We start from the raw sequence: 27,071 nt of genomic DNA on the forward strand, positions 1-27,071 counted from the left end.
GGAGAGAGAGATAGAGAGAGAGAGAGGGAGAGAAGGGGGGGGGGAGAGATACAGGGAGCGAGGGAAAGAAAGAAAGAGAGAGAAAGAGAAGGGGAAAATATTTCAGGAATGTATCACGGTCATTCCCTTTGCTGTAAGTCGTACCTCCACTCAGTGTGCACTAGCCAGCTCTCGTTAGACCACAGAATGCTTAAAAAAACTAAGAGTGATGTTAACTCTTTCGGAGGCTTACACCAGGATTGCACTTAATCCCTAATGCATGTGTGTTGCTGCAAACTGTGTGCAGAGTTCAACGCAAGGATCGTATCGCTCAAATGTATTGAGATGAAACTGATTCAACGTGGCTGTTAGTTGCAGTATTACGACATAAAGTTTTGTTGCAGAGTAAAGTCACATTCGTTTTAGTTTACGCGCACATTATCAACACATAAGTCGAATAAATCCAACGCATGCATCAGCTACACTGACAGCACTGGTGGAACAGCGTGTGAACAGGGTTCAGGGGGCCTGGGTTGGGTCAAAAACATCTTAGCTGTTAACCGAGAGATTAAAAGAGAACCCCCCTCCCTCCTAATTGATTTCCTCCTCAGGTTTCAGTTCCTGTTCTTTCTTCTCCGGTTGTACTCAATGTGCAGGTTTAGCCATTTTTCACTTTCACTTTAGTAAACTGAAATGACATGAGGACACACACTGAATATCAAGGAAAACGAAACCCTGTAACAGCATGAAATACATTGTTTAAGATGTTTGAAAGAAATCATCTTCATGTTTTTTGTTTTCATATTTCTAGATGTTAAATACAGTGAATATACAAAATATTAGGGACATTGATCATTCTGATAGTGACAATCCACATCTCAGATGTCCTGAGAATCCTCCTCTAACTCATCCGCTTCTCTTTATTTACATCTCCTCCTTTGTAATTGGTATAGATTCAATAAGGGAAATCAATAAGGGATAATGGCTTTTACCTAGGTTCATCATCAGTGTATTTCATGAACAGAGTAAGTTTGACTGTGCACATTCAGTGTATATTTAAGTGAATCTGGCTGTCTATAACAATTTCTTTTGTCCATCTCAGGCAATGCAATGACATGATATCATCATTGGGAACTCATAACTTGAAAAACAAACAAAAATCTTGACAAAATGAACAAAAATGTTTACTTTTGCAAAGTAAAAATGCCCAATTTTGATGGAATACCCTTTCAAGGCATTTCCACTTTATCAGCATACAGTGGACAGTGACAGGAAGGATGAGAGACAACGAAAAAAGAAAGAAAGGGAGAAAAGGAAATATGGTAGACAGAGGGACTGGCAAAGGTCAAGAACTAGACTCAATATCTCCTCTCCTCTCCTCTCCTCTCCTCCTCTCCTCTCCTCTCCTCTCCCTGCTACTGTGTAAATGAGGGCAGATGAATGACTGAGAAAGTGCCTCTAGGTGGGAAAACCTACATAGGAGCTTCCACTAGACATGGGAAACAGACTTTATCAAATGTTGACGATTTTTTCCACGATTGTCTAGTTGCTCTTGGTTGAGGACTTAGTGTGGAGCTTGGTCTGGGAGTAGCTGAGGCTGGGACTGAATCCCGGATACAAAAGGGTCTGTGGGGGTCAGGTGAGGTGAGGTGTTGGGATCGGGGGTGGGGGTTGGGGGGGGGTGGGGGCATTGACAGCCGTGCATGAGAGGATAGCACACTGTCCAGTTTGTACTCCGGAGGCTGCGGCCGCCTCTTCTTCTATATAAAATTAAACTCAGGCGAAGCTGATTAATCAATTTATCTGTGACTGGCAATTGGAGTGATGAGAATGAGTGGTTGGGGGGTGGGGGTGGGGGGGTAGCATTGATCCAATAAAGGAAACCGCAAAAAAAAAAAAAGTATTAAACTGTACAGAAATTCTCAAATATTAAAACCAATTCTATTAACTCATAAAAAAAAAGAGTTAGGTCTGATGTGGGCGGATAGAATTGGATGGAGATGAAGTGGAGATTTTTTCCATAATTCAACTCAGTGGAAGACAAAACAAATTGGGATGTAAGCTGCAGTTGGTATTTAGAGTTCATATTTTTGGGGTTATGATTTTGGAAAATATGTTACCACGCTATCCCTGCCAGAGAGAGAGGTACGAGCGTGTCAATTCTCAGGAAGGGCTTACAAATGTTTCCCATGTGTGTGTGTCCATCAGTACAAACTGCTACCGCCATGATCTCATAACGGGTCAGTGTGTAGATATTGAACCTTTAGCTGTCTCTCTCCTCAGTTTCACTCTCAGTGTTTAGTCTTCTTCTCTGGCCAGACGCTGGGAAGAGCAGCACTGGCACTCTGGCACTCCTCCCTCAGCCACAGCAGCCCGCTCGTTCAAACGGCGGGGGCACAAAGATAGCCGGGCAGCGCGAACACACAGCTCTTTGTCCACAGCACAAACCGTGTATTATTAGTTCGGGTAAGGTCAAAGTTGATCTAATTTTCTGCTTAGTTCTCATTAAACAGCTATTGCATTATTTAATTTCCCACAATCAAGTTAAGAGGGGGGTGGGGGAGGGAGTGGGGGGAGTAATCAATATACTGTATCTCCACCGAAAGCTTTTGAACAGCGGTTTGCAAATTTAGCCCACAAATGCACTTTATGTTTGTTAGGGATAGGATCTTCTTTTTGATGCCATGCTGAGCTTCAAAGGTCAGACGGCTTGGATGGAAAGATTCTGATCTTCACTCTTGCTTTCTGAATTAGGCTTACTAGTAGCTAATCAATGGGAGATGATTGATAAGACACAAAAGAAAAGGAAAGTGAAGGTTTTTGGAGCATAGCATTGTACTATGTCATGTTTTTTTTTTTCATGTATCTGACTGCATGGCACACATACTATAGACATTAGTAATGAGGATAGATTATATTATGATGATGATTTAATTAATATGGCCTTTGCAGCACCTCAAACAATTATAGACACTTAGGTAACACTTTACAATTAGTCCAGTGTATTAACATGTGTATTGTAAAGTGTAAAGTGTAATTGTTTGTCACTTATTGTGATATTACATATTATCAAGTGCATTATGCATTTGTTCATTCAAGTATTTTAGAATATTATTGTAATTTAAACACTTATTTATTGGGTATGACACAGGTTAATACACTGGGAAAAGACTTTTACTGTCTTTAATACTTACTTAAATACTTAGAGGCTTAGAATTTATTTCAGTTTTGACAATATGTTATACAGTCTATTTGGATACAATCCTGTTGAGTGACATTATGTTATCTGAGTGAAATGGCAATAGTTGCCTTGGGCCTCCAAAGATTGCGTAAGGTTTTTAGCCTGGCCTTAATTGTGTGTGAGTGTTAGCAACACAACTAGAAACACGCTCCCCATACAGTGTGGTGTTGACACTTCAGTGACCTGCATCATTTTCTCTACCAAATGTTTACAAAGCCGACTAGGAGTCAAAATATTAAGGGACAGCAGGAATCTTCTATCTGGGTCTGAGGTCCTTCTGGCCTCAGTTTGGTTTCCCCTGAACCTCATCTGTCATTCATCCCTCCTCTTCCTCTGTATCACTTTGTCTTGCTGAACTCTGATGGTGACATTCACTGCATTCATTGTTTTGGTCAATTTCTACATTAATACTCCATATAGGTGTACAACTAATCCGAAAACCACCAAATTGTGACCACACGTTTTCTTGTCTCGCATCATACTGTGCTGTCCATCTCCCTCTTTTCACTGTGGTCTTACTTATGTCCACTCTACTATTTAGAGCGAATTTGTAAAATAATTAAAGAGAGGATACTGCCCACTATTCTTAAAATAAAAATAAATAATAAAAAACCAAGATAAGACATAACTAAGCAATGAAAAAAGATGTTTTAAAACGATGCCTTTGTTTAATTCAGTTATAAATATAGAAGTTTTGATCGCATTAAGTGCATCTACAATTATATGAGTGCATGTTGTTTGATGTAAATACAGTTTGTAGATAGAAATCACAACTACACCGTGGAAGATCTTAATGAGATTTGCCAGCTTAAGTGCGCAACAACAAACATCAAGTCAAAGCTGGCTTATGAGAGTGTATGTGATAATATTAGGTAAGTAGAATAACAGATTTGTGTAAAACCACAATATAGATGAATTTATCGTAGTAACTTCTGATGCCGTGAAATGTAGATTGAATTAGTGTGAGAAAATAGATCCAGTGAAGTGGCTTTGAATGGCGCGTCCCTGAGGACATCATTGCGTTAAAGTAAACAATAAGGTTATTCAGACCGCTTTTGACATGCATTCTTTTTAAGGGGCCAAGTCAAGGTTAATACAGCTGTTTTTAAAACGTTAAAACGTGAGGTGCCTCAAAAATGACTGAGGTGTTTCATTTACAACGACAGGATTGCAAGTTATAGCACAAGTTGCCCGAAATTTTGAAATTTCAAGAACACAAATTTACAATTATTGAATTTATTTGTGAAATAAGAAATCCTATTTGTACAATCTAGTTAGAGTTGGGTTAGGAAGGTGGGTGAAGTGCTTCCTCGCTCTCCCACCCTTCTCTTGTAATCATCCGTGCATTTTAAAGGCTATCATTATTTCCCAAAACAGTTTGAATTTAAAAAGGAACCCAACTCCTCCTTTTAAACATGCTTAAACACAACGTACGTTCTGTCTATTTTTGAGAGAGGATATGATGTATTTCTTCCTTTTTGTATTAAGCATTTTGTCTTTAGGCCATTGCCCAGGCTTGAAAGGGGCTTTAGTTTAGTGAGCTGGGACTGTCTCGCAATCAATCATGTGCGTAATTTTAATAGGACTTCATAGTTATAGCTTGAGCCCACCGGGGCTTCTTTCCACTGTCTGCCAAACCGAGAGATTAAAGTTGTCTACAGTACAACTATCTGACATCATTCAGAGAAGCAACGCTGAGCGCCGGTCCATCCTGTTCTAGCTCACTGGACAGTGAGGGTCAAGGATGAGACGGCCCTTTCAGGACCGCAACCACCACACAGCAGTTTACCCACAATCCCCTGCTCTGTATTGCTCAGTAGCTTTGTTGTTCTATTTGTTTATATTTTAATAGCTGAGGTAGATAGTGTGTTGATTTTGATTTAGGATTGTACTGTTTTTTATGTGGACCCCAGGGATTATCACCCTGACCCTAAAATAACACTTTATTTGGATAGTCCAATGTTGATACTAAATTAACTATAAGAGTAAGATGATCAACAAAGTGTCACTTGCCTATTTACTGCATCAGACTATGTAACCTTAACCCTGACTTTAGTCTAACCCTAAACTGCACCCTAATTCTAACCCGATTATCAACCCTAAACCAGACACTGAATATCTACAGACTACTTTTCACACTATTGCATTGCCTGAAACTCAGTACATTATTTAGTGACACATTATAGTCACTTGATAGTAAACTGAGTATCAGCATCGGACTGTCCAAATAAGTGGATAGTGTGACACCAGCTAAAGAGGAACTGAATAAACTTAAAGTGATACAAAGGAAACACCAAGATTAGTGTGGTACTTCAGGACTTCCTAAACATTATATTACATAACCTCCCCGAGTAAAACTACTCCAGTTCAAGTAGTGCTTTACTTTATCACTCTAATTGTGTATCTGTCATGGTTCAGGACAGGAATACTGCTTCAGGAAAACATCTCATCTGTTTCACCACAGCAATGGTGATATAGTGGTGAGCAGCCATTGCAATGCCTTTCTAAAAGGCATGCACACTGAAGCAGTATTACAGAATCACTCGCAAAGTACAATAAATGTAAAGGAATTGGTCTTGGTGACATTGGTGTAGACACTCGTAGGCGAAAAACAGAGTTTCACAGTTCATACTAACAGTGCAAGAGGAAGAACTGTGGCAACTTCGTCTTTAAACCAAGGTGCATGAACTGGAAATAACTAGAAAAGGAAAAGATTCAGCTACTCTTGGAGGTGACAGCTCTTCTTCTTGAACTTTTGTTTGCCCTGGCACGCACTCGTCTATGATGAAGAACCAACAAGGAGCATCCATCGGCCTCCAAGAGTAGCTGAATTTTTTCCTTTTATAATTCATACTGACACACATGGCGGTACAGTGATAAGAGGACTTCACATATAGTTAAAGCAGTCTATACATATCATTCTACATATACTGTATTGGCCCTCAAAGCCAAACAACAGTAACTGTATGAGTAGTGAAAAAGCGTTTACAGTTTTTACGCTGTCCCGACAAAAGTGTTGCTGGCACAGAAGTGGACAGTAGTGTGTGTTCTGTGGCAGTGTGGCCATAGTGTTAGAGATTGTCCCATAACCAAGAGATTACAGGTTCGATCCTTGCAGCCAATTTATGTGAATCAACAGCTGCATGTACTGTTGAATTGTCTTTGACACCAAACCCCTACCTGCTCACTCATTTTAAGTTGCTCTAGATAAGAGTGTCAGCTAATGCCTGAATTGTCAGCTGTTGTGTGTGTTTACATGCACATTAACCTTCTAATATTATTTGGGATACTCAAGTATTCCGTGTTAGAGTTGGCACCTGTAAATGCCACACCCTGTCTAGAATAACCTGGATAAGCTCACATCCCAATTATGAAAAAAGAGAATCTGATATATGTGAATTTGGCAATATTCAGAATACTATTAATTATGGTTAGACGTGTACAGAAATATTTGTGATCTGTATATGAAGATGCACATAGCAATGAAAAAAAAAAAAACTATTCTGGGGAACAACATGACAAAGGTTTACTTTTAAAAAACAATGTGTTTTGGCTGCAATATCTTTGCATGCAGAATGAACTCAGCCAAAACGCGTTGGTTTTTAATATTAAGCTTTGTCAGTTGTTCCCCAAAAGTAGCTGAATTCTTTTCATTCCTTTGGTTTTTGATTTTGCACCCTGGATGAGGCTGCAAGGTTGTGACAGTTGTTTTGTTTTTATTCCCGTAAACAGATGCACATAAACAGCTTTTCGTGAGTAAGATCTTAATTGGGATATGAACCATTAGTCACATACTATGTAGACGTAAACACTCTCATTGACTCAGGTAGATTCTGAAGAGCTACTGGCATAGTGTACATACCACAACCTAATCTGATGGCAGGACACGTAAGGAGATAAATAAGGAGCTAACCTTTTTTAGTGTGAGTGTGTGTGTGTGTGTGTGTGTGTATGTGTGTGTAGGTCTGTGTGCATGTGTGTATGTGTGTAGAGGGTCTACGATCTCTCAGGTGTGCCTGTGAACAGGCCCCTTGTCGTTGCTCACAGAGAATGATGTGCTCTAATTGATTTAGGGTGAAAATCACATTATTCCATTTCGACTAATTGCATCTCCTCTGCCTGTGCCCTCCTCCTCCTCTCCATCTCTCTCCCCCTCTTCACTCAGCTTTCAGAAGTCTTTCAGATTGTTGAAATTGTTTATGTAATGTTTGCTGCTTGTAAAAGTGAAGGTGGGAAATGAATCAGTCTTCTCTTCAGACTGAACCATGTAGATATCGCTGTTGATCAGTGAAGCCAGAAAGCCAGTATCATCCATATAGAGAATTTTGAATGAAAGTGAAAGATGTCACATGTTACACTACAAAAAATATGTATCTTAACGAGTCATGTAATCTAGTAGAGAGAGAGAGTCTTAAATTGTATTTTTTCGTAGAGATAAATGAAAAAAAATTGTTAATGCGGTGAGATAACTCCATTTGTTTCCAATGCAAATCAACTTGTTTCAAGAATTTTCTTGAATCAAGTGTCATTTTCTTGATACTAATGGAGTGATCTGCCTTATTATACCTTCAGTCAATATATTGACACTTGCTTCTAGAAAACTCCTGAAACAAGTGAAACTGCATTTCAAACAAAGGAAATGATCTCACCCCATTGGTAGATTTTTTTTCATTTGCTATAAGAAAAAGAAAAAAAAAATAAGAAAAAGATTTCAAGACTGAATACAAGACTAAATGACTTGCTAACATGGACATTTTTCATTTTTTGCAGTGGAGTTGCACAGATTGCTGCTGATTAACTAATTAAAGCTTATGAAGCTTGTGACTGATTTTCATAAAGTTGCATTGTCTGTATGGCAAAGAAAGCTACATTGAGGCAGATCATTTTCATAAATTCAATATCCCATCAAGGTAACAGGCACACACACACACACACACACACACACACACACACACACACACTTTCACATGTAATCCAGTTAAAATTGCTGTAATATTTAATTCATATGAGAATCATTAAAAGTGCAGTGGTGCCGTGTCCATTATGCATTCCTTTTCTAGCAGGATAAAACAGCCCTCAGATGTGGGAGCAGCACTTTGAAGTGTTGTCTCAGAAGCAGGCCAACTCTTATAGGAAGTCCCTGATGTTTAAAACATGGTGTGCGGGGGGACTAACAAAGGTGAGCACTGTGGGCTCGCCCCAAGATGAGCCAAAAATGGCCAGCCAGGAATTTGGGTAGATGAGGAAAGGTTGTACACACAGTGGGCATCAAATAAACAAGAAGTAGACAAATACACCGGTGGGTACTGGTGAAGTTGTGGGTGTGCAGACACACATCTCGACAGCCACATGCACACCTACACACACACACACACGCACACACACACATTCACATATAAAGTCAACAGACATGAAGAACAACTGAGCATGTGTCATTCAGACCTTCCAACTGCAGCAAAAGTGATTTAGACACAGGAACAAAAATCACACTAAACCATAACTGACCGATTTACTGACTTTATTCAGATTCTGTTTGGTTATATTGAGAGCTGGCAACCTGTTTGCAGGCATTAGATACATAATAATATCAAGACAGGCATTTCCTATATAATGAAATCACCAACCATGGACACATATTTTATACTGCACTGTAACACTTGGAGACATCACCTTATTGAGCACTTCAGTGTCAAATTAAGTGACTCCTCTAAATGCATAATCTGCACTTGCTAGATTTAAAATCGAGTCACTGTAATTTAATTTGCCTTATTGCATTCACTGTACTTCAGTTTAGTTCTGATAAATGTATTTAAGTGTTTCAAAAGGTATAAGGCCCTGAAGTATTAATAATCAGACTGACAGCAGAGTCAGTCAGCGGTGAATTTAAACTTAGAGGTACATAATGCTTTGCTGTTGATGCACTGTATCTACTAGTCTTATCACAAGTGGAAATGATCAAGATTAATGTAAACTTTTTTGACAACAGGCACTATCTGTTGCAAGTAAAAGCTACATTAACAGAAACAGTTAACATGTCTCAAGTATTTTTTCTTGCTTTGCTGACCCTGGTAGGATTTTTTTTAGTTGATGAGTCCATTTTCCTGCATCCAAGAAGTTCTTGGCTTCAGATTTAGCTGATTGTTTTTATGATCTGAGGTTGGGACTGGGGCTGCATGGCTGACTTGCTATGACCCCCTTCCATTTTGCTGTGTCAAGGGATTCTCCCAGGGATGTAACCTCTGGGAAGCCCTATACTGGCCTTTCTCTGTGGCCTGACAATGACTGGGACATGATATCAACTAAGAGGTCACGTCTGTATATCTGTGAGTATTGTGCACGCATACATAGATACATTTGTGTGTGTTTCCCTAGTTGAGGACGTGGTTGTAGTTTGCTGGTGTAGTTAAAAGGCCTTGCGAGGGAAGTGAGTGTCATCGAGATAACCTGGGGGGGAATGTGCTGAGCTGGGCTGGATGTTCTGCAGGCAGGAAAGTGTGGTGATCCAGAAGCAGGAACTCACATTCTGTCAACCTACTAGCCCCCCTCCCTAACCGCCATCTGTATTTCTGCCTCTGTCAGGCCTTTCAGTGACCAAAACACGCACACACACACACACACACACACACACACGCACACACACACACACACAAAAAGGAAACAGCCCGTGCGGCTCCCCAATAAGCTGATGTGTCATGTCTTCCTTTCCTTTCCGACATTTCTGCAAAGCTCAGGAAGGACTCTGCAGCCCCTCTCTCTTCTTCTTCTTCTCCTCCTGTCTCTGGATGCTGGAACGAGAGAGGCAGAGCTCTAGCCGTGACAGTTCTTGTTCTTCTGTAGAATTTGCAGCTCCTGCGGCGGGAGACGCTGCCACTCTGGGAGCCATGAGTCGCTGTTGTGTGGTCAAAGTGATCACCTTGACAGAGATCCAACTTCTGCAGGTAGGGGAGGGCTGACTGAGCCACAGGCCCGGGGAGACCAGGGCAGGATTGGATGTAGCAAAATGGATGTGTGTGTGCATTCATTGCTGTTTGCACGCATGCAAAATTGTCTAGGCTTTCTAAAAGGCATGCTCTTACAACCAGAATAACAGAATAGGTCATCACTCAGCTGCTGCGGAATCTAGATTTTGCGATCGGTTTGCTATCCCAGGCTTATCTCCCCTCACATTTCACAATCCGGAGTGTGTGGTTACAGCTATTTACTGGTTAGCCGGCTCAGCAAAACTATCGCAAGCATGCCTGAGAAAGCTTCTTGTTCCACTTTCATCCTATATCTGATTCAAGATGGGGAAAAAAAAGGAGCATTGCTACTCTGCACGGTTGACAGCATTCCTTAACTGTGTCAACACGCAGTAAAATGCATAGCGTTTTGCAGAAATGAATCCAAAACTCCTACTCGGTTATGTCCATAATTTGTAAAGCTAGTCGATGTCAATGTCACCCGGGGTTTCATAAGGCGTTAGATTTTTCTGAAGTGAAAGGAGAACTTGGGCAAGAGTGAAACTAAGTTAGGCAATAGCTTTTCATTTAGAAGAAACACCTGTAAGTTTGTCTGTTACACTGCCTTTATCAGTGCAGCAATTCAGTGGGACTTCAGAAACACACCTATTTACTCTGAGGTAAATCACATCACTATCAAATACAACTAGAGCCTAGAAAAATTATACTCTTAAAGAATACTTTCTAAGATTTAGCATAAAAAAAGAGTGTGTCTGTTATCCAAAGTTTTATCTTCATCTTTTAGCAGATGATTCAGTATTTTAGTTCTGGCAAAATCACTGTAATTGGGAGTACAGCACTATAATATGTGTGCTACAGAATATGGATGTTATTCTTTATTGAGGCTGACATATTGTTTGTTACCAGAACATTTGTAATGACATGCTTTATGGTTAATAAACAGGTGCTGACATGCATTAGGTACACATTCTTTATTGTTGCTTGGCATAAATAGTGTGATATGATTTCATAGGAGAGCATAAAGCATAGAAGAGTGTTTGTTGGATATGACGTGCGTGCCTGTGTGTGCATGTGCGGTTATGTAGACTGTAAGTATGTTAATGAAATTATGTTTAATTATGTTGTGAAAGAGTCAGAGAAAAAGAGACAGCACGTGTGTTTGAGAAAGAAAGAGTGTGTGTGTGTGTGTGTGGATGTGGAAGGGTGGGGGGAAGGTCTGGATCTGTGTGACATTCCTCATTTTAGTGGTTTAAACATTTCAAATGAAGTTAGGAGGACACAGCTGATCTCCTAACAACAGTCAAGTCTATATCTATTAACCAGCCTGGGGAATTAGAAAAACAAACTGAACAACTATTCTGTGCTCTGATTCAATCACGATGAAACACTGCTGTATGGAGAGAATCATGTTCAATGCTGAAATACATCCAGCAGATGTGGTACATTGTTGGCTGAATGGCGAATACAAGCAGAGTCTTCAAGAGCAAAAACCGACAAATGCGTTGACTGATATCGTTTGCTTTGACATGGGAAGATTAGCAGTGGATAAGCTCCAGCCTACAGACTCTACTGTAGGCGCACGAGTGGAAGATACTTCAGTATAAAGCAGCTTATTGTGCAGCACTGTGTGTGAATGGAAACTGAACCTGCAACTCTAGCTCTAACAGCGAGCTCAAACACTATCTCAATTGTTGCAGCAGGTGCCAGTAGCAATACTGAGGAAAAAAAATAAAAAACACTGAGGTGTCTCAGACATCAGAATACTCACAATAATTCAAAACTTGAGACTTGATTGGATTCTTATCTCGTTCCAGGCCTGTGTGTATGGTGTGCATTGATAAACTGCAGCATGCCCTCTTCACACATGCACAGGCCCGCCATTGTCAAGGCTGGCCTCGGTGACTGAAGCACCATTACCTCTCAAATCTAATCAGATTCCCCTAAGTGGCTAACAAGCGTGTCTCCGGCATTTACAGTAGTGAGAGAGGCGAAGTAAAACCAGGACAATCCGCTGTCACACAAAGCAGATGTGGTGTGTAGCGGTCCTGGCATCCCTTCCTCTATCCTTAGTGGGAAAAAAATGTTGATTGGCTAACAACTGGCATCTTGTTTGGCCTGGAGCAGCCAGATAAGAGCTCTCAGTCACTGGTGACAAGTTGAGTATTGTGATGAGCCTGTTCTTAGTTATGCGGATGAGTGGTGAATAAGGGCAGCTTTGGCTGACGGGGGGAATTTAATGCTGACTTTTAGTATGAAGTCCACTTCCAAAGTTGCCAGAGTCCCTGTGGTTCAGTTCTGCTGTGCTGTGTTGACACTTGACCCATAGAAATTTCCATTGCTCTTAGTTGCCTGAACAGAAAGTAATAGCCAGGGGGAACTTATTTCATCACTTTAAGCAATACTTTCTGATGCTTTCAATACTTGTGACATTTTACTTGATAAATCATTAAGGCAAATGTAACCATGTCCATAATGTGAATGACTGTCTTGTTTTCAAGCTGTTGGAAACTGTTCTGAATGTGATGTCATGGATATGAGAGCAGAGGTGAACAAGAGAGAATGAAAAAATGTATTTTGACTTTTGATCGTCGATGACACATATGCCAGTAGTAATATTGCAGTCTATTGGATCTGCAGTTACAACAGTAACATTAGTTGCCAATCGCAGTTTCTTTCTCTTCCTATTGATTAGCTGAGGTCAGTGACAGCCATATAGCTCTGGGGCATTCCACTGGGTGATACCCTGAGTTTAAGAAGTTCAGACAAACCCGCAGTGCATGGTATTTTGTACAGTCAAAAGAATACTCTTGAGAGGAAGTAAAACATTGTGGGAATAATAGCTGAACACAGACAAGATGACAATCACCAACAACTGACAAGATGAACATAATCAAACCATTACAAACATTGAACTTTATTTTTTATTTTTACAATGTTCCCAAAATACTTAACAGGCCATAAACTAATAAAGCAAGGTACAACAATGATGGTCTTTGTGAGCCCCAGACAAGTGAATTAGACATTTTTAGGCACGAGCGGTTCTCTTCTGAAAATAGTTCCAAACACACAGTGATAATGGGACTAACTCTAAAAAAAGACCTCAAAATAGCTGGGTGCAATTATTGTTTGAAAAACTGATGCTACTAAATTGTCTACATTGACACTAGTCAATGAATGAAAAAGCCTGGTTAAAAATGGCATTGGAGGAGTTATTTAAAACCCCCACTGAGGAACAAGGGTCAATTGTACTGTCACAACCCCTGGAGCAGGCAGCAGAGGAGTCTGGGAGTCGACCTCTGATTGGCCAGTCAGACAGAAAGGGGCGGTCCAGATGAATTAGTGATAGACGCTAAAGGCAGATATCCTGCAGTGATCAAACCCTGGGTGATCTGACAGTCCACTGTTTGAAGTGATTACCACGCTACGCAACATAAAGGCTTACCCCCAGCTTTGGGCCTAATTAGTTCACTTAGGGCCCTTTATAAGACACTGGTAGGGGACTGGAGGGGACAGACACTCACTACATAGCCAGCAGATCAACAGGATAGCAGCAGCAGATTTGGATTTGACCTGCTGCTCCACCAAAACAAACCAACCTGAAGATTATCCGCTTTCCTGAGAATGCCACACTTAACTGACTGTAGTTACTACACGATGCGGGACGCAACCAGAGCTTCAAATGTAAGAATGTCAGAGTTCAGAATTACTTGCTGTCTGGTTTTCTTGAACATTCTTCTCATGTTTTTAAAAAGTAACGTATGTAAGATTTTCATTACTGGTTTGGCAAGGTTAACTTGAAGCTACTTGTATATGTGTGTACTATTGCAGATTAATACAAAAAGGCAAATAACCAAACGTTATGCATTTTGTTTGACAGTTTCAATTCAGTCCTAGTGGAAAATGCTTTAGTCAAAACTGTGGTCAGGAACAGACACTTTAAAACAGAAACAGAAAATGCCGATGCTTTGCTTGAGAAAAGGTCAAAAGATGAGTCTTGATTCTCGTAAAGAATGTTTTTGATGATCTCATAACAAATACCGTCAAATGTGACACACTATAATCTTAGCGTTTACTTAGTCATGCATGTTACAAAATGCTGTTGCAGTAATTCTGTTGTGTATTTTCTGACTAATTGTGTGGGAAAGACCCACAACTATTTCTGTGTGTTGGATGAGATCATCTTTTCACAAAAACCGCTAGCCACCGATAACTAACCAAGATGACCCATGTGCATATTTTCATACTCAGCGCTGTTTCTGCAGTGTGAAACGCTGTCTGTAAACTCCCACCTCCTGAATGTACATTCGGGATGACTGACTGATCTGGTCTGTGATCTGTTTCGCTGCAGGTACAGAACCACCTGGAGAACTCCAAGTTCCACCTCCACCAGACCCAGAGTCAGCAGGTGAAGCAGTACCTGACGCTGGGCTCCAAGCTGACCTCCTCGGCCGGGCCGGGCCACGCCGTGCCGCACCCCCACGCCCCCGGCCAGCCGCTGGCCGCCGTGCCGATCATGAGGAACGGACACATGCCCTCCGTCAGCGACGGCAGCAACCCCAACAGCCCGGTCACCCTGCTCACTCTGGCCAATCACGACAGCGAGGTGAGTTGACGGGCAGTGGTCATTGGACGGGGATAGGAGGTTTGGGGTTGTTTCTATTTTCAGTTTCTGAATCTGAATTTTAATGTGGATGAATTTATAGAAGTGAAACAGAATTGACCGTAAATGTGCCTTGTAACTGGAAAAGAGTGAAATTGCAACAAAATTTATTTCCCACAGACATGTATACAGATGGACTGTGGGAAATAAATTTGGTGGATTTTGGAACACTCTTGACATTTTGTTCCTGTCGAGAGAAATATTCTGTTCTGTGTTCATTTTTTTATAGTATCTTGTGAGATCTTAGTCTGTCTTAGTCCCTCTGAATGAATTTATTAAGAGAGATCAAGTGTAAGGTGGTGTATTTACCACTGCACTCATCATGGCGGACACTTTGTTTGGACCGACCATCAAAACATAATTTGGAAGCATCAATAACATCTGAAATTTCCATCCGCAGTGGGTTTGACTCTGAACAAAGTAGAGCGTTTCAACTAATCATCTAAACAAAGTGATGCCGTTATTGATCTCCCTCTCTCTCTGATGTGCTCATCAATAACTTCAGACATGCAGTCTCTGATGAGAGAACTCTTTCAAAGGAGGAAACTAGTTTGATAACAGCCGCTTGTTTCCCGCCAACACTGCTAACTAACTTCAGACATGGCGGCGGAGACCTTGTCTGTTATTGGATTAGTCTCTGAACAGTCCCTCCCTTTTGCATCTCTTGTCTATTTTGGTTTGAATGTTGAGATTAAAAAGACCAGACTTGGACAACGTTGAAATTCTGGTATCTTCATCATCGGTCTTTCCATGAGTACACTGAAATTACTGTTTTCTTTTAGTTTCCAATGGATGAAGTTATTGATGACCTAATTAGTCTTGAATCCGGTTTCAATGATGGAGGCTTGGATTGCATGGAGCCTAACATCATAATGCAAAACAATGTAAGTATCAATCATATTAACTATTGTTCTAACAGCAATAGGCTAACACTGTTTAGAATTCTATCACAATGGAGTATCTACAGTGTGAAGGTCGTGTGTATTGATTTTTGCAGATATCCAACTTTGTTCTTTCTCTTATCTTGTCTTATCATTTGCGGTGGGGGTTTTTTCAAGTTAAGTTGCTTAACTAATGATTTCTCTCTTTTAAAGAGGAAGGGAACTTTTGAGAGAGCTTCCTCCACCCAAACATTAATGTTCAAGCATGACTAGCTTGGGAAAAAGGGGGCCTGTCTTAGTTTGAGGTCAGCTTAAGTCCAGAGATGAGTCAAAGTTCATCTGGCTGGGGATTGGGGCTTAGCAACATTTCTCACATTTCTCAAGAAGACCAACAATGCAGATTAACTTACAAAGACAATAAGAGCGATATATTTAATGACAACATGACAATAGAAGGCAAATTAGGGTATAAGCTCAGATCTTGAAAACCACATGACCTTGACAGGCTGAATTTATAGTAACTGTCTTACTAAGGTCCATTCTTGGGAAGACAACCAACAAGACTGGGAGCGAGAGGGCAAAACTAGATAACGGAAAACATTTTATTCAGGCAAGGCATTCCAATCGAAAAGGAAAACATGCAGAGATGGCACCAAGAACAAGCGTTCCCAGTGCGATTCATAGGCAGGACGGAATTCTAAAACTCCGAATGGAAATCTGGGACAAGGGGTCCATTCGGCTGGAGAATATAGCTACACCTGAACCCAATACAGAGAGAGTTTGTGGGATGGGAACGGTGGGATTCCAAGCAAAGGCAGAGTCATGAAGGAATCCAGGCCTAACTCCTTAAATACAGAGACGCGGAGCAGCAGACAAAGAATCATGCACACATACACAAAGTGACATGCAGCAATACACACAAGAGATACTGTGACAGACAACGGAAAGACAGAGAGGGGGAGTGAAAGACAAGGCAAGGGAGGGGGAGTAAGTAAGAGGCAGTAGGTTGAGAGCGAGGACAGAAGCACGACAGAGGGGAGCGAGAGATTTCGAGGAGAGAGTTACTGAGCCATTGGATTGGGCTAATGCATACACTCCCTGTGGGCTTGTTCAAAAATGATACCATGCTTAAATGGATCAATTCATCCTAATTAGTCATACAGTACGATGCATCACGTCGTTTCGCCGTGTCAACACATCCAGGAACACAGACGGGAGAGGGATTGAAGTGATTACAATGGGAGTAGTAGGGGAACTGTCGCAATCTTTCATTTTGATAAGCGCTTTTTTTCCCCCCTCCTCCTCCTCTTCTCCTTCCGTCTTGTTGAGATAATGAGAGAGAAACGCGCATGCAAACCAAAGCAACTGCTTATATCTGAAATGTCTGCAGTTTCTCCTCTCTTTTGTTTCTTCCCCTCCCCCTTCCCAACTCCTAACTTGACCTCCATCCTTATCGGGTTCTACAGTCTAGGAGTTAGATTTCACACACACCCAGTGGATGAAATTGTACACATCTTGGGATTCACGGTGGCTTTTGTAGCATTTTCCCATAAATACACAGAGACGCGAATTAGACACACATGTGTCAGCACGCTATATCTTCACATTCCACCAGAGTCAGTGAAAAGGCGTCATTATCACAGAACTGATGCATGTTTTCCCAGGGAAGACGGCCCCATAGGAAAACAGTTTTGCCTCTGTTCAGCCAGTTGACCCAGCTAGCCTTTTCATCTAATGGGATGCTATTTTCAGCACACAGCTCATCTCTGTGTTAGAAACCCTTTCAAGTGGAGGGGTTCTGATAATGGTGGTGTTAGTAGATCAAGGCCCTGTGCCAGGTCAAACCAAACCCCAGGGAGAGCGGCTAGCCGGGGCTGGGGGACAGGGTTGGATGGGGTAGAGCTGCTGGAGGCTGGACCTTATCTGACCTAAATACAGCTGGGTTCAGTTCCTGTTGTTTTTGCTCATTACGATGCAAGATGAGCAGAGAATCTGAATCCCATTCATCTCTAGATATGGCTACAATTCATGAACAGGGAGCTGAGTTTACCCTGCCCTGGTGTGAGGGACGGGGGGGATCCTGCAGCTCCCTGCTGGGAGGGACAAAGCCGGGGGGCCCGGGGGCCGACGTTATTCCCTGCAAGGCTCTGATCGCTCTACCTGCCCCTTGTCATGTTTGACAATGCCCTCTGCCCTTTACTGGCCTTTCAAATGAGTAAACAAAGGCATACTAAGCAGTGCTAAAAACAACTATTTGTGTTGTGGCTTTTATTGAAGTGTGAATGGCATGCGTGGTTATGTGCTAATGTGCTCGCATGCTTCCCCGTTGATTGACCCTTTCTCTTTCTTTCTCTCCCCCTCTTTCTCTCCTCTTTAGGTGTCCCTCAGTAGCAGCATGCTGGACGTCTATGGGGGTGAACAAGGTATGAATGCCCCTAATGGCGGAATGAGTCCCACCTCTAACCCCACAAAGCTCACTGTAAAAAGGGAATACACAGGTATGAACTCATACCATAGCATTGATCAACCAACTAGCCAATTAACGAGTTATCACATGCTCACATAGGTAAAAATAAATTATTAAATTATTAAATCCAATCACAAAAAGTATATAAGAATAAGGCAATTATTTGAGATTTTATTAATGGTAACATCCTGCCAAAATAAGGGATATCCCTCTTAGATCAATCTCCCCCGAGTGAGTTTTGCTTCCTGAGAGCAAATTAAAGTTCTGGGTGGGTGGTTTATGGAAATGCACATACAGTATACATGTATTGGCTATGCACAGCCACTTGTTGTGTGTGTCTGTCCCTGGCGAATATCAAGTCCAATTAGGTGTATCAGACTAACAGACAAATGTGTTCTAATTCTGTAAGTTGATTTCTTACACTGTAAAAGTGTCCAGTGTTTGGCAAACAGTTGCACCACTGTTGTTGGATCTGTTTGTATGCCGATTGTCATTGGTGCTCTTCATAAGCTGTGGAAACGTGTAGACTTTTGTGCCGCACAGCAAAAAACAAAGGGCTCTTTGAGGCATTTCTTATTAATGTCATGCATCAAGCAAAGAAGCCAAATTGATTTAGGAAATAGAAAGGATGCCTGAAGAACTCTTCACTCTCAACGAGAAAATAAGTAAATTGCCATCTGTTTCATTTGAGTGGGTGGAGTGGACAATGGGCTGTTACACAGAGTTTTAAAATGTCTTGATTGAATCAACAGAGACAAATTGGGAAATCCAATCTCAGGACCCTAATTATGTAATTTGGAAGAATGTGAATGCAAATATGGATGCACTGGCATTTTTGTCCCTGCTCAGGAAAGATTAGCGAATTTGCTAAACTGTCTTAATTACGGGACAAGTAGTTTAAAAGAGGACACACAGATTTTTCACAATGAACTACAGACATGCTGGAGGGGATAAATTGGGCCCTTTCAGTGTGCGTGTGTGTGTGTGTGTGTGTGTGTGTGTGTGTGTGTGTGTAAGGAGGTCAAGCTTGTGTCTGTGGTGAAGACTAATGCTGGGAAACTCCACACTCTGGTTGACCCCAACACTCAACTCCCTCAAAATAACCAATTGTGCGTGTGCTGACTAGACCGTTTGTGGTGCTTCGTGGTCGTTGTCTTTCGGTTTCTAAATTAGTGTGCGTAGATAATCAATCCGTTTCTCTTTGTGATTTATTTTTTGACAGAACACGACACAAGAGTGATGGCCAAAGAAAGACAGAAAAAAGACAACCATAATTTGAGTAAGTGTCTCCCACTGCCTTTCATCTCACTCACAATTCATCAGACAATCAATTGCGGCTTCCCTAAAGCAGAGGAACTGACAATGTCCCACCATCTCTCCCCCTCTTCTCCTTCTGCTTGTTCAGTTGAAAGAAGGCGAAGATACAACATCAACTACAGGATCAAGGAGTTGGGGACACTCATACCAAAGTCAAATGACCCGTAAGTTGCACATTCTCAGTGTATTTATTGTTACTGAAACATTGCACTACTTCACTTTATTTTTGCACTCCTGTTCACCCCTGAGCCATTTGGCCTGTCAACGAAAAACGACTGCAAGAACTTGTCTGGCGGGGAAGCATATTAAATTCTAGGCACAAAGACACTCAAAACGTTGTTCATTGAATTCAAATGAGTACTCGAGCACATTTCACTCATATTTCAAGGGTGCACTTGAACTTCCATTGTAGTCTACGCTCTAAGAGCTGTACATCGTCTCTCGCTGGGTCCCGGCAGTTCAGCTCAAAGCATGAATGATGAGGAAAGGGTCAAATGCAAAGAGGCAGGCCACACCATTTGAATCAAAGTTTGAAGCACAATTGGCACATAGAGATGGAATATGGACCTGAATTGAAATCCACCGGCCATCTTTCGCAATTGAACTTTGCTTCAAATTTAAATGGAAGGTTAGCGTTGTCGTCGCGCCATTAACATTGGATAAAAGAGATTATTAGCACAGATCAGACCGGCGTCTCACTCCTGTGGAAAAGGACAATTTTACTACAGCCACCTTTTCCTTTTAAAAAAAGTAATAATATCTGCAAAAGAATGACTTGCACTCTGGCACCTTAAGTCCAATTCTCCATTTTTTCCCCTGTCTTCCTACTTACCTCATTCTCCCTCACCTATTTTTACTCGAGGATTAATTTTACTGAACAAGGAGGTACGAGAATGGACTTTCCACATAGCTACTTAACTATTCTATTAAAATTCCCATTCAGTGTCCCCATGTAATGTCCAAGGATGAATAATTGCCCCGTGTAAATCACCATTTCTTATTCATATCATAAAAGGAGGAAAAAAAAAAATCTCTTTCTGTGTTAAAAGTTTTTTTTACCCACCCTTTTTTTTTTTATTTTGGAGAACATTCTGCCGACGTCAGGGGGTTCTGTGTAAAAGGTTATCTTTTACGTTTCTCCTTTCTGCAGCGACATGCGCTGGAACAAAGGCACTATCCTGAAGGCCTCGGTGGAGTACATCAAGTGGCTGCAGAAGGAGCAGCAGCACGCCCGGGAGCTGGAGAGCCGTCAGAAGAAACTGGAGCAAGCAAACAGGAGGCTGCTGCTGAGGATCCAGGTAATAAAACACAAAAGTCTAATTGTGTTTGGTTTATTTTGGTGACATGCACGGGGATAAAACACACAAGTGAAGCAATAAAACATCACAGAATACCGAAAGAAAAGACTTACAAATATGCAGGTGAGATAAAAGAAGAGGCTAATAAAAAAAAGCATTTCACCTCATAAATCTATTCCTTACACTGCAAAAAAAATTCAATTTTAACAGGTGGTTTAGGCTCATAGTAAGTCTTAAAATCTTATTTATTCTTAAAACAAGTGCAAAAATTATGCCAATGGGTTGAGGTAATTACACTTATTTCCAATGCAGTTCAACTTGTTTCAGGAATTTTCTAGAAACGAGTGCAGCAAGGCAGACTGAGACAGATCAGTCAAGTTTTTTCACTTGTTTTAGGAAAAATACGAAATATTAGATTTGTTAAGATGGATATTTTTTGCAGTGTAACACATTTATCCAGGGACATTTTTTCAGTGACATTTTTGTCAAGGTTGTCCTTTGGCTTAGTATTGAACAATAATGAGCTTGGCAATGAGATACTCTCTGAAAACTTGGCCCAGGTATTGTAAGCAAGTACACAACCTTACACTCGATATCTACATGATTCTGCTTTTACATTCACACCTCCTAACACAGGACTTCAGTATCAAGTGAAAACCACAAAGCCAAATGGTCCTCATAAATTTTGAACTTACTCCTTAATACAAGGGGCCAGGTTTCTCACTGACGTCTTAGCACTAAGACCAGCTTTGCTGCATCAGCTTGGACTGGAACAAAGACATTGTTATCCATAAGATGCATTGGCAACACCGGGCCAAGGTACTGTAAGCACACAGTCTTACACCCAATATTTATTTGGCCATCTTCTTGTGCTTACAACACAGTCCCAATGCACCTCAGCATCCAAGTGAACTTGCATTCAAATGTTCTCAAGTTATTTAAAGAAACATCCTTTTAATCCCTCATCCAATCATCCAGCAGATACATTTAACAAAACATTGACCTGATGGCAGCATGGTAAAGATGAAGGGTCACTCTCTCAAGTGCCCCCCCTCCCCAACCTCAATCATACCTTTATACTTTAATTATTATTATTCTTTTTTTATTCTTTTTTTTAATCATACCTTTACACTTCACACTCCTGCTAATTTCCACCTCCAAAGCTTTACGACCCGACACCCGAACCAGGGTACCGTCCCTTCTCCTATTGTTTGTGTGAGGTCCTTCCCCTCCCCTCTCTTTCTGAACCTCAGAGAGCACGGTGATAATTACCTGGTGGATAGATAGAAAGAAGAAATCGGGTCAGAGCTAGATGATGAGCCCTAATAATGAAGGGGAGACGCTAATGCTTGTATATGCTTTCGTCACACACGCATACAATCGTAAGCACATATGCACAGATTGTGGGTTGATTGAGCCATGAGTCTACTCCAATGAGAGGAACTGGGATGGGCTAGTTGAGGTGAGTGTCTGTCAATAGGGCAGAAAACAAAACCCCTAATCATCTCCAAGGATGACGAGAACTGTGCAGGAAACACTGACAATCACTGACGATAAAAAGGTAGTTAACAAAAGGTCAAACGGGGCTTTGTCACGACAGCGTTAGCCAAATAAGTGTTGATTATAGGTGATTACAAATGATAACATACTGTGTGATAAGATACTGTGTGGGAGAAGAGTGTCAACACGTAACCTTCCCATGTACATTTTTTCCCTCACTCCAACCTAACCTCAGTGTGCTGTGGTGGAGGTGGAGGTGGAGGAGGAGATGTGGAGGCGGCGTGGCCCTAGCTTCTCATAACATTACACCACACCATGCTGTCATGGCCAGTGTGGTTTTATCTGAGTAGAAAGAGGAATTTACATTTACATTTTAGGCATTCAGCCAGGTCTTAACCAAAGTGACTTACAGTGAGTGAGCAGGTAACTTCTCAACGATACTTTGACAGGAGAAGTGGTTTTCCATGGGCACATTAGCTGTTGCAGGATCGGATCTGTGACTTTTTGGTCATGAGACATTGTCTATAGACACCCAAAGGTGTGGGTGGTGGGTGCTGAAGACAACGTGTGACAAGTGGTTGAAAGAGATGACCTTATGCTCTATTAAAAGGCCATTTATCATCAGCCATCAATCATACTTCACCTAATAGATTGACACCTAAACCAATCTCAGCTGATGAATTCTCCATGAGAGGAAATGGAAGTGCCACTATGCTAAGAATAATGTAAACATGTTTATGATAGATATATCTCCACCTCTAACTCCTGGTCTCCTTTCTTTGTGTTTTTCCAGGAGCTTGAGATCCAGGCGCGAGCCCACGGCCTCCCCAACATGTCCACAGCCTTGGGGACAGTAGAACTGTCCTCCCACCTCCTCAAACAGCAGCAGCAGCAGCAGCAGCAGCAGCCTCCCCAGGCCCAGCAGCCACAGCAGCCTCCTCTGTACCAAGAGGACCTCAACAGCGACTACCTTCAGAGGACAGCCGCCGTGGCCGCCATGCCGTCCCTCCCCGCTGCTGGCGGGCCGCAGGATCACGTCGTCGGCGCCGACGGCTCCACCACGTTCTCCGACCCGCTGTCCCACTTCACAGACTTCTTCAGCGCTACGCTCAAGGAGGAGCACCGGCTGGATGAGATTCTGATGGACGACCCGCTCTCGCCGTTCGGCACCGACCCGCTCCTCTCGGCCGGGTCGCCCGGAGCCGCCTCCAAGGACAGCAGCCGCAGGAGCAGCTTCAGCTCCGCCGAGGGTGACGACCTATGATGGGCGACCCCTCTGCCGACTCGCTCTTGATGCCTCATCATGACAAGTCTGCTGTAATCCCCAGTGTTAAAGGGCATACACAGAGCTGTTGAGACACTGACTGATGGCTCCAGGCATACAATGATGATCACTCCCAGGGTTGCAAGATTTTGTTTCAGTCGACTGCTAACACACCTGAGAGCCCTCGAAGTGGCAAGTGTATATAAGTGCGTAGTTCTTGTTGATCAGGTGGGTGTTAGAGCTCGATTGGTCCAAAAGTTTGCTTTCCCCATGGCTCTCCAGGACCAGAGCTTGTGTTGGGTTTGACCAGAAACAGCCCATGGACCTCCTGCTCATTCTAACTTTGGTCAAGAGAGTCAAGAAGTTTCTCTGCCTCCCGGACAGAGCAAGAGCGGAAACAGACTCATAAGAAAAAGGGAGTCATTAAGTAAACTGATGTAAATGACAATGTCTACTGTTGTTTGGTAAATACCGTGGTAGATGTACACTGTAACAAAAACAAAACAATCATTGAAAACCTGCCAAAAGTGTCCGTTTTCAAAAGTGAAAATGCTATTGCTTTATGAAAGGATTTTGAAATCGTTGCGGGATTGTGGTTGTGTGATGTGCCTTATTCAAACCTGGTTACTCTCAGTTTTGTCTTGATTGAAAATGTAACCGATGTACTCGCCGAAATGCCTAACATGTCCTTTGTCTTGTCTGTGTCTTTTAAGTGTATTTTTTAAAAATGTTTATGTATTTATGTATGTTTTAATCCATGTATTCATAAAAAAAGTTATATATTATTATCTAACATGTTATCTTTTTTATTCTTAGTAGGGGTGGGAAAAATATAATAAAACCCCTTTTTTTGATAAACCAGATTATTTGGCGTCTTGTTTTCGTAGCACCGAAGACATCAGTCATGCATGCAGGCACACACCCACACACTTACACACCCACACACTTACACACAATACAAAAGACCAATTTAGGAGTTATATTCCTAAATGCTACATTTCCTTCAAAAAAAAATCAAAAAAATCAAAAAACAAAACATTGTTACGAGAAAATCATCATTCAGTATCTCTAAAATTCTGAGCATCCAGTCTCTAAAGGTGTTCTTTTGTCAACTGAAGACCAACGTTACTCACTATCTTTCACAAAGTACCATAAGTTGCTATAATTTTGTGCTATCGATCAGAGTAGATCGGTACGAGTAGGTATCACTTTTTTGCAAACAGTGTACATCTCAGTTTGGAGTGAAACCCTTCAAATATGATTAACTTCTCTTTGTGAAACAAATGCAAGGGACGCTAAACTCCCACATCAGGTGTATGATGGCAGAACCATGGTAGAGAGCGACCAGTGTGAAGCAAAGTGAGCTTGCTGGACTACGACGAGGCTGAGAGGGTTACATCAAGTCTTTGGCCGGAAAAAGTTTCATTGCGGAAGGTTAGGGGCTTGCTTACAGGGCGGCTGATTGGAAATGAGAGGCAGAGAGGAAGAGAGAGGAGGGAAATTGGATAATAAAGACAAGTAGAGGAGGAGTAATAATTCTGATGAGCCTACTGAGAGCTGATGAGCCCTTGAGGATGTGAATAATGGGTAGAAATAAAGAGGTGCTAGGAGAGCTGTTAGCCAAGAGTACAGAAAGTTTCCTTTGAGGTAAGCTGGATGAAGAGATGTGTCCTTTTATAAGAATATGATCATATATTTTGTTCGTTTCATCCATTAAGTTCGCTGGGAGAAGTTTGTTTGCCTCGAAGTGATCAAAAACTTTGACCTCAAAATGATCTGAAGTCTTAAATACGTACAGCTTTGTCTAGTTGTGTATGATGCTGAATCGTTTGAAGAAATCCTTCATCAACACATGCTTTTCTAATCTTGAAGTCATGCATTAATAATACAACAAACACACCAGTCTAAAAAAATATGAAAAAAAAACATGCCAATACTTCCCAGTGGATATCCTACATTCTTCATCAAAGCTTCTCTGAATTAATGTTTCAGAATGTTATTAGCTTGTGTGTTTCTCCATAATGAAATCGAAACATTCCTGCTTGCATCTCCTCTATAGCCGCAAAATAAGATTGAACCAACCAATCATTATGGAATATAGACACTCCAACTACAAAGTGGTGAGTGATGTTTACGGGTAATTGGCCAAAGCAATTATGGAAGGTAAATATAGATTTTCATTATGCCGAAAAACATGGGAGTATCTGAGAAAGTCTGCATGACTGAAATTAATTTTCAAAAGGCTCAATTTACATTTTGATTTTCAATGATTTTTCTCCATTGCCTTCTCTCTCTTATTACTAAACTTGGAAAAAAATACACCAATCCAAGTTGTCTAGCACGGCAATTGATTAAAGTCCAAGCATCGGGGTACAATAACACCAAACCAATAGGGGATAATGTGGATACCATTTACCTCAGTGAAATTATTGACAGAATAGAAAAAATAAAAAAGCGCCTAATTTCAGAATCCATCCATACACATTCACATAACACTTTTGAGGGTGACTCAAGAGCCAAAGCATTTCACCCTGAAACGGAAAGTCAGATTAAACTTCTCCTAACTAATTCATTTCCCTCCATATCAAAGACTATCATGGACAAAGTTCAAGGCCAGTTACGCACAGGCTTCAAAAGGCAATGTGGTCGGATGAGGCAACGGTGACATCAGAACAAGGGACTTTTATTTGGAATATCACAGTTCATCAAACCATGGTTTGGAAATTCACAGAGCTGATGTGAAACGTCCTCAGTGGATTGAGAAAACAGCGCGGGTATCAGATAACGCTATAATGTTAGAGACATTAGCCCCATACATTAACAACAGAACATTAATTTGGAGATGTAAAACACATTTTGTAAAGTTTGTAATCCTCCAAACCTCCTCATATCTCTCTCTCTCTCTCTCTCTCTCTCTCTCTCTCTCTCTGCCCTTTATCTCACTTTCCTTCATAAGACAGAGATTATTGTTGGTTCCTCTCTTGCTTGAATATCTGCCAAAAACTGTACACCTTGTAAAATAATCTTCCCATTCCTTTTGTGTTACTACTGCATGCACAGCAAACCGGTCTCCCCTCAATGAATTACCTCACTCCCCAGATGAAAGGAGTGCTGTGTCATATTTCAAGCAGTAGGTGGCAGCAATGGGCTGTGTTTTGTAATCAACAGTGCCATACAGTTTATTAATAAAAAGAAACCCTATGCAGTAGTGTAGTACAACAGAGGACAAATGTGGTGGATTATTTAAGAAAGCAAATAAAGTAAAACGATTCTGCCCAACCTCCTAGTTGCCATTTAGTGTAAAACATTAAATAAAATACAACGGTCGGGAGACTGCCTGGGCAGTGTGAGCTAAAGTCTATGGTAACCCCCATACTTCCCAGTATAAACTGACAAATCTAAAGAAGGCAAGTGATGTCGTGAACCTCACAGCGGAGTCGTTCTGTCACCAAAACAACGTTGTCACCCCTCCTGCCACCCACCAACACTGACACCACCACTGAGC

General features: G+C 41.5%; 1 protein-coding gene across 3 annotated transcripts in view; it reads left to right on the forward strand.

Annotated features, from left to right (window-relative positions):
• The window catches only part of tfec (transcription factor EC), a 44,988-nt gene extending 20,608 nt beyond the window's left edge, over nt 1-24,380 (forward strand). The window contains exons 1-8 of one of the 3 annotated variants that reach the window (XM_071914554.2): nt 10,019-10,158; nt 14,528-14,782; nt 15,622-15,723; nt 18,098-18,143; nt 19,410-19,466; nt 19,593-19,668; nt 20,655-20,802; nt 23,096-24,380. In XM_071914554.2, coding sequence (XP_071770655.2) covers nt 10,102-10,158; nt 14,528-14,782; nt 15,622-15,723; nt 18,098-18,143; nt 19,410-19,466; nt 19,593-19,668; nt 20,655-20,802; nt 23,096-23,566 — 1,212 coding nt within the window. In that variant the 5' untranslated portion in view covers nt 10,019-10,101 and the 3' untranslated portion in view covers nt 23,567-24,380. Of the gene's footprint in view, nt 1-10,018; nt 10,159-10,821; nt 10,839-14,527; nt 14,783-15,621; nt 15,724-18,097; nt 18,144-19,409; nt 19,467-19,592; nt 19,669-20,654; nt 20,803-23,095 lie in introns of those variants that run through there. The other 2 variants (XM_078282075.1, XM_078282074.1) reach the window with 2 other exon arrangements.
• Nucleotides 24,381-27,071: the final 2,691 nt, after the last annotated feature.

The sequence above is a fragment of the Centroberyx gerrardi genome, chromosome 24 (genome assembly GCF_048128805.1).
Source record: "Centroberyx gerrardi isolate f3 chromosome 24, fCenGer3.hap1.cur.20231027, whole genome shotgun sequence".
Classification (NCBI taxonomy): domain Eukaryota; kingdom Metazoa; phylum Chordata; class Actinopteri; order Beryciformes; family Berycidae; genus Centroberyx; species Centroberyx gerrardi.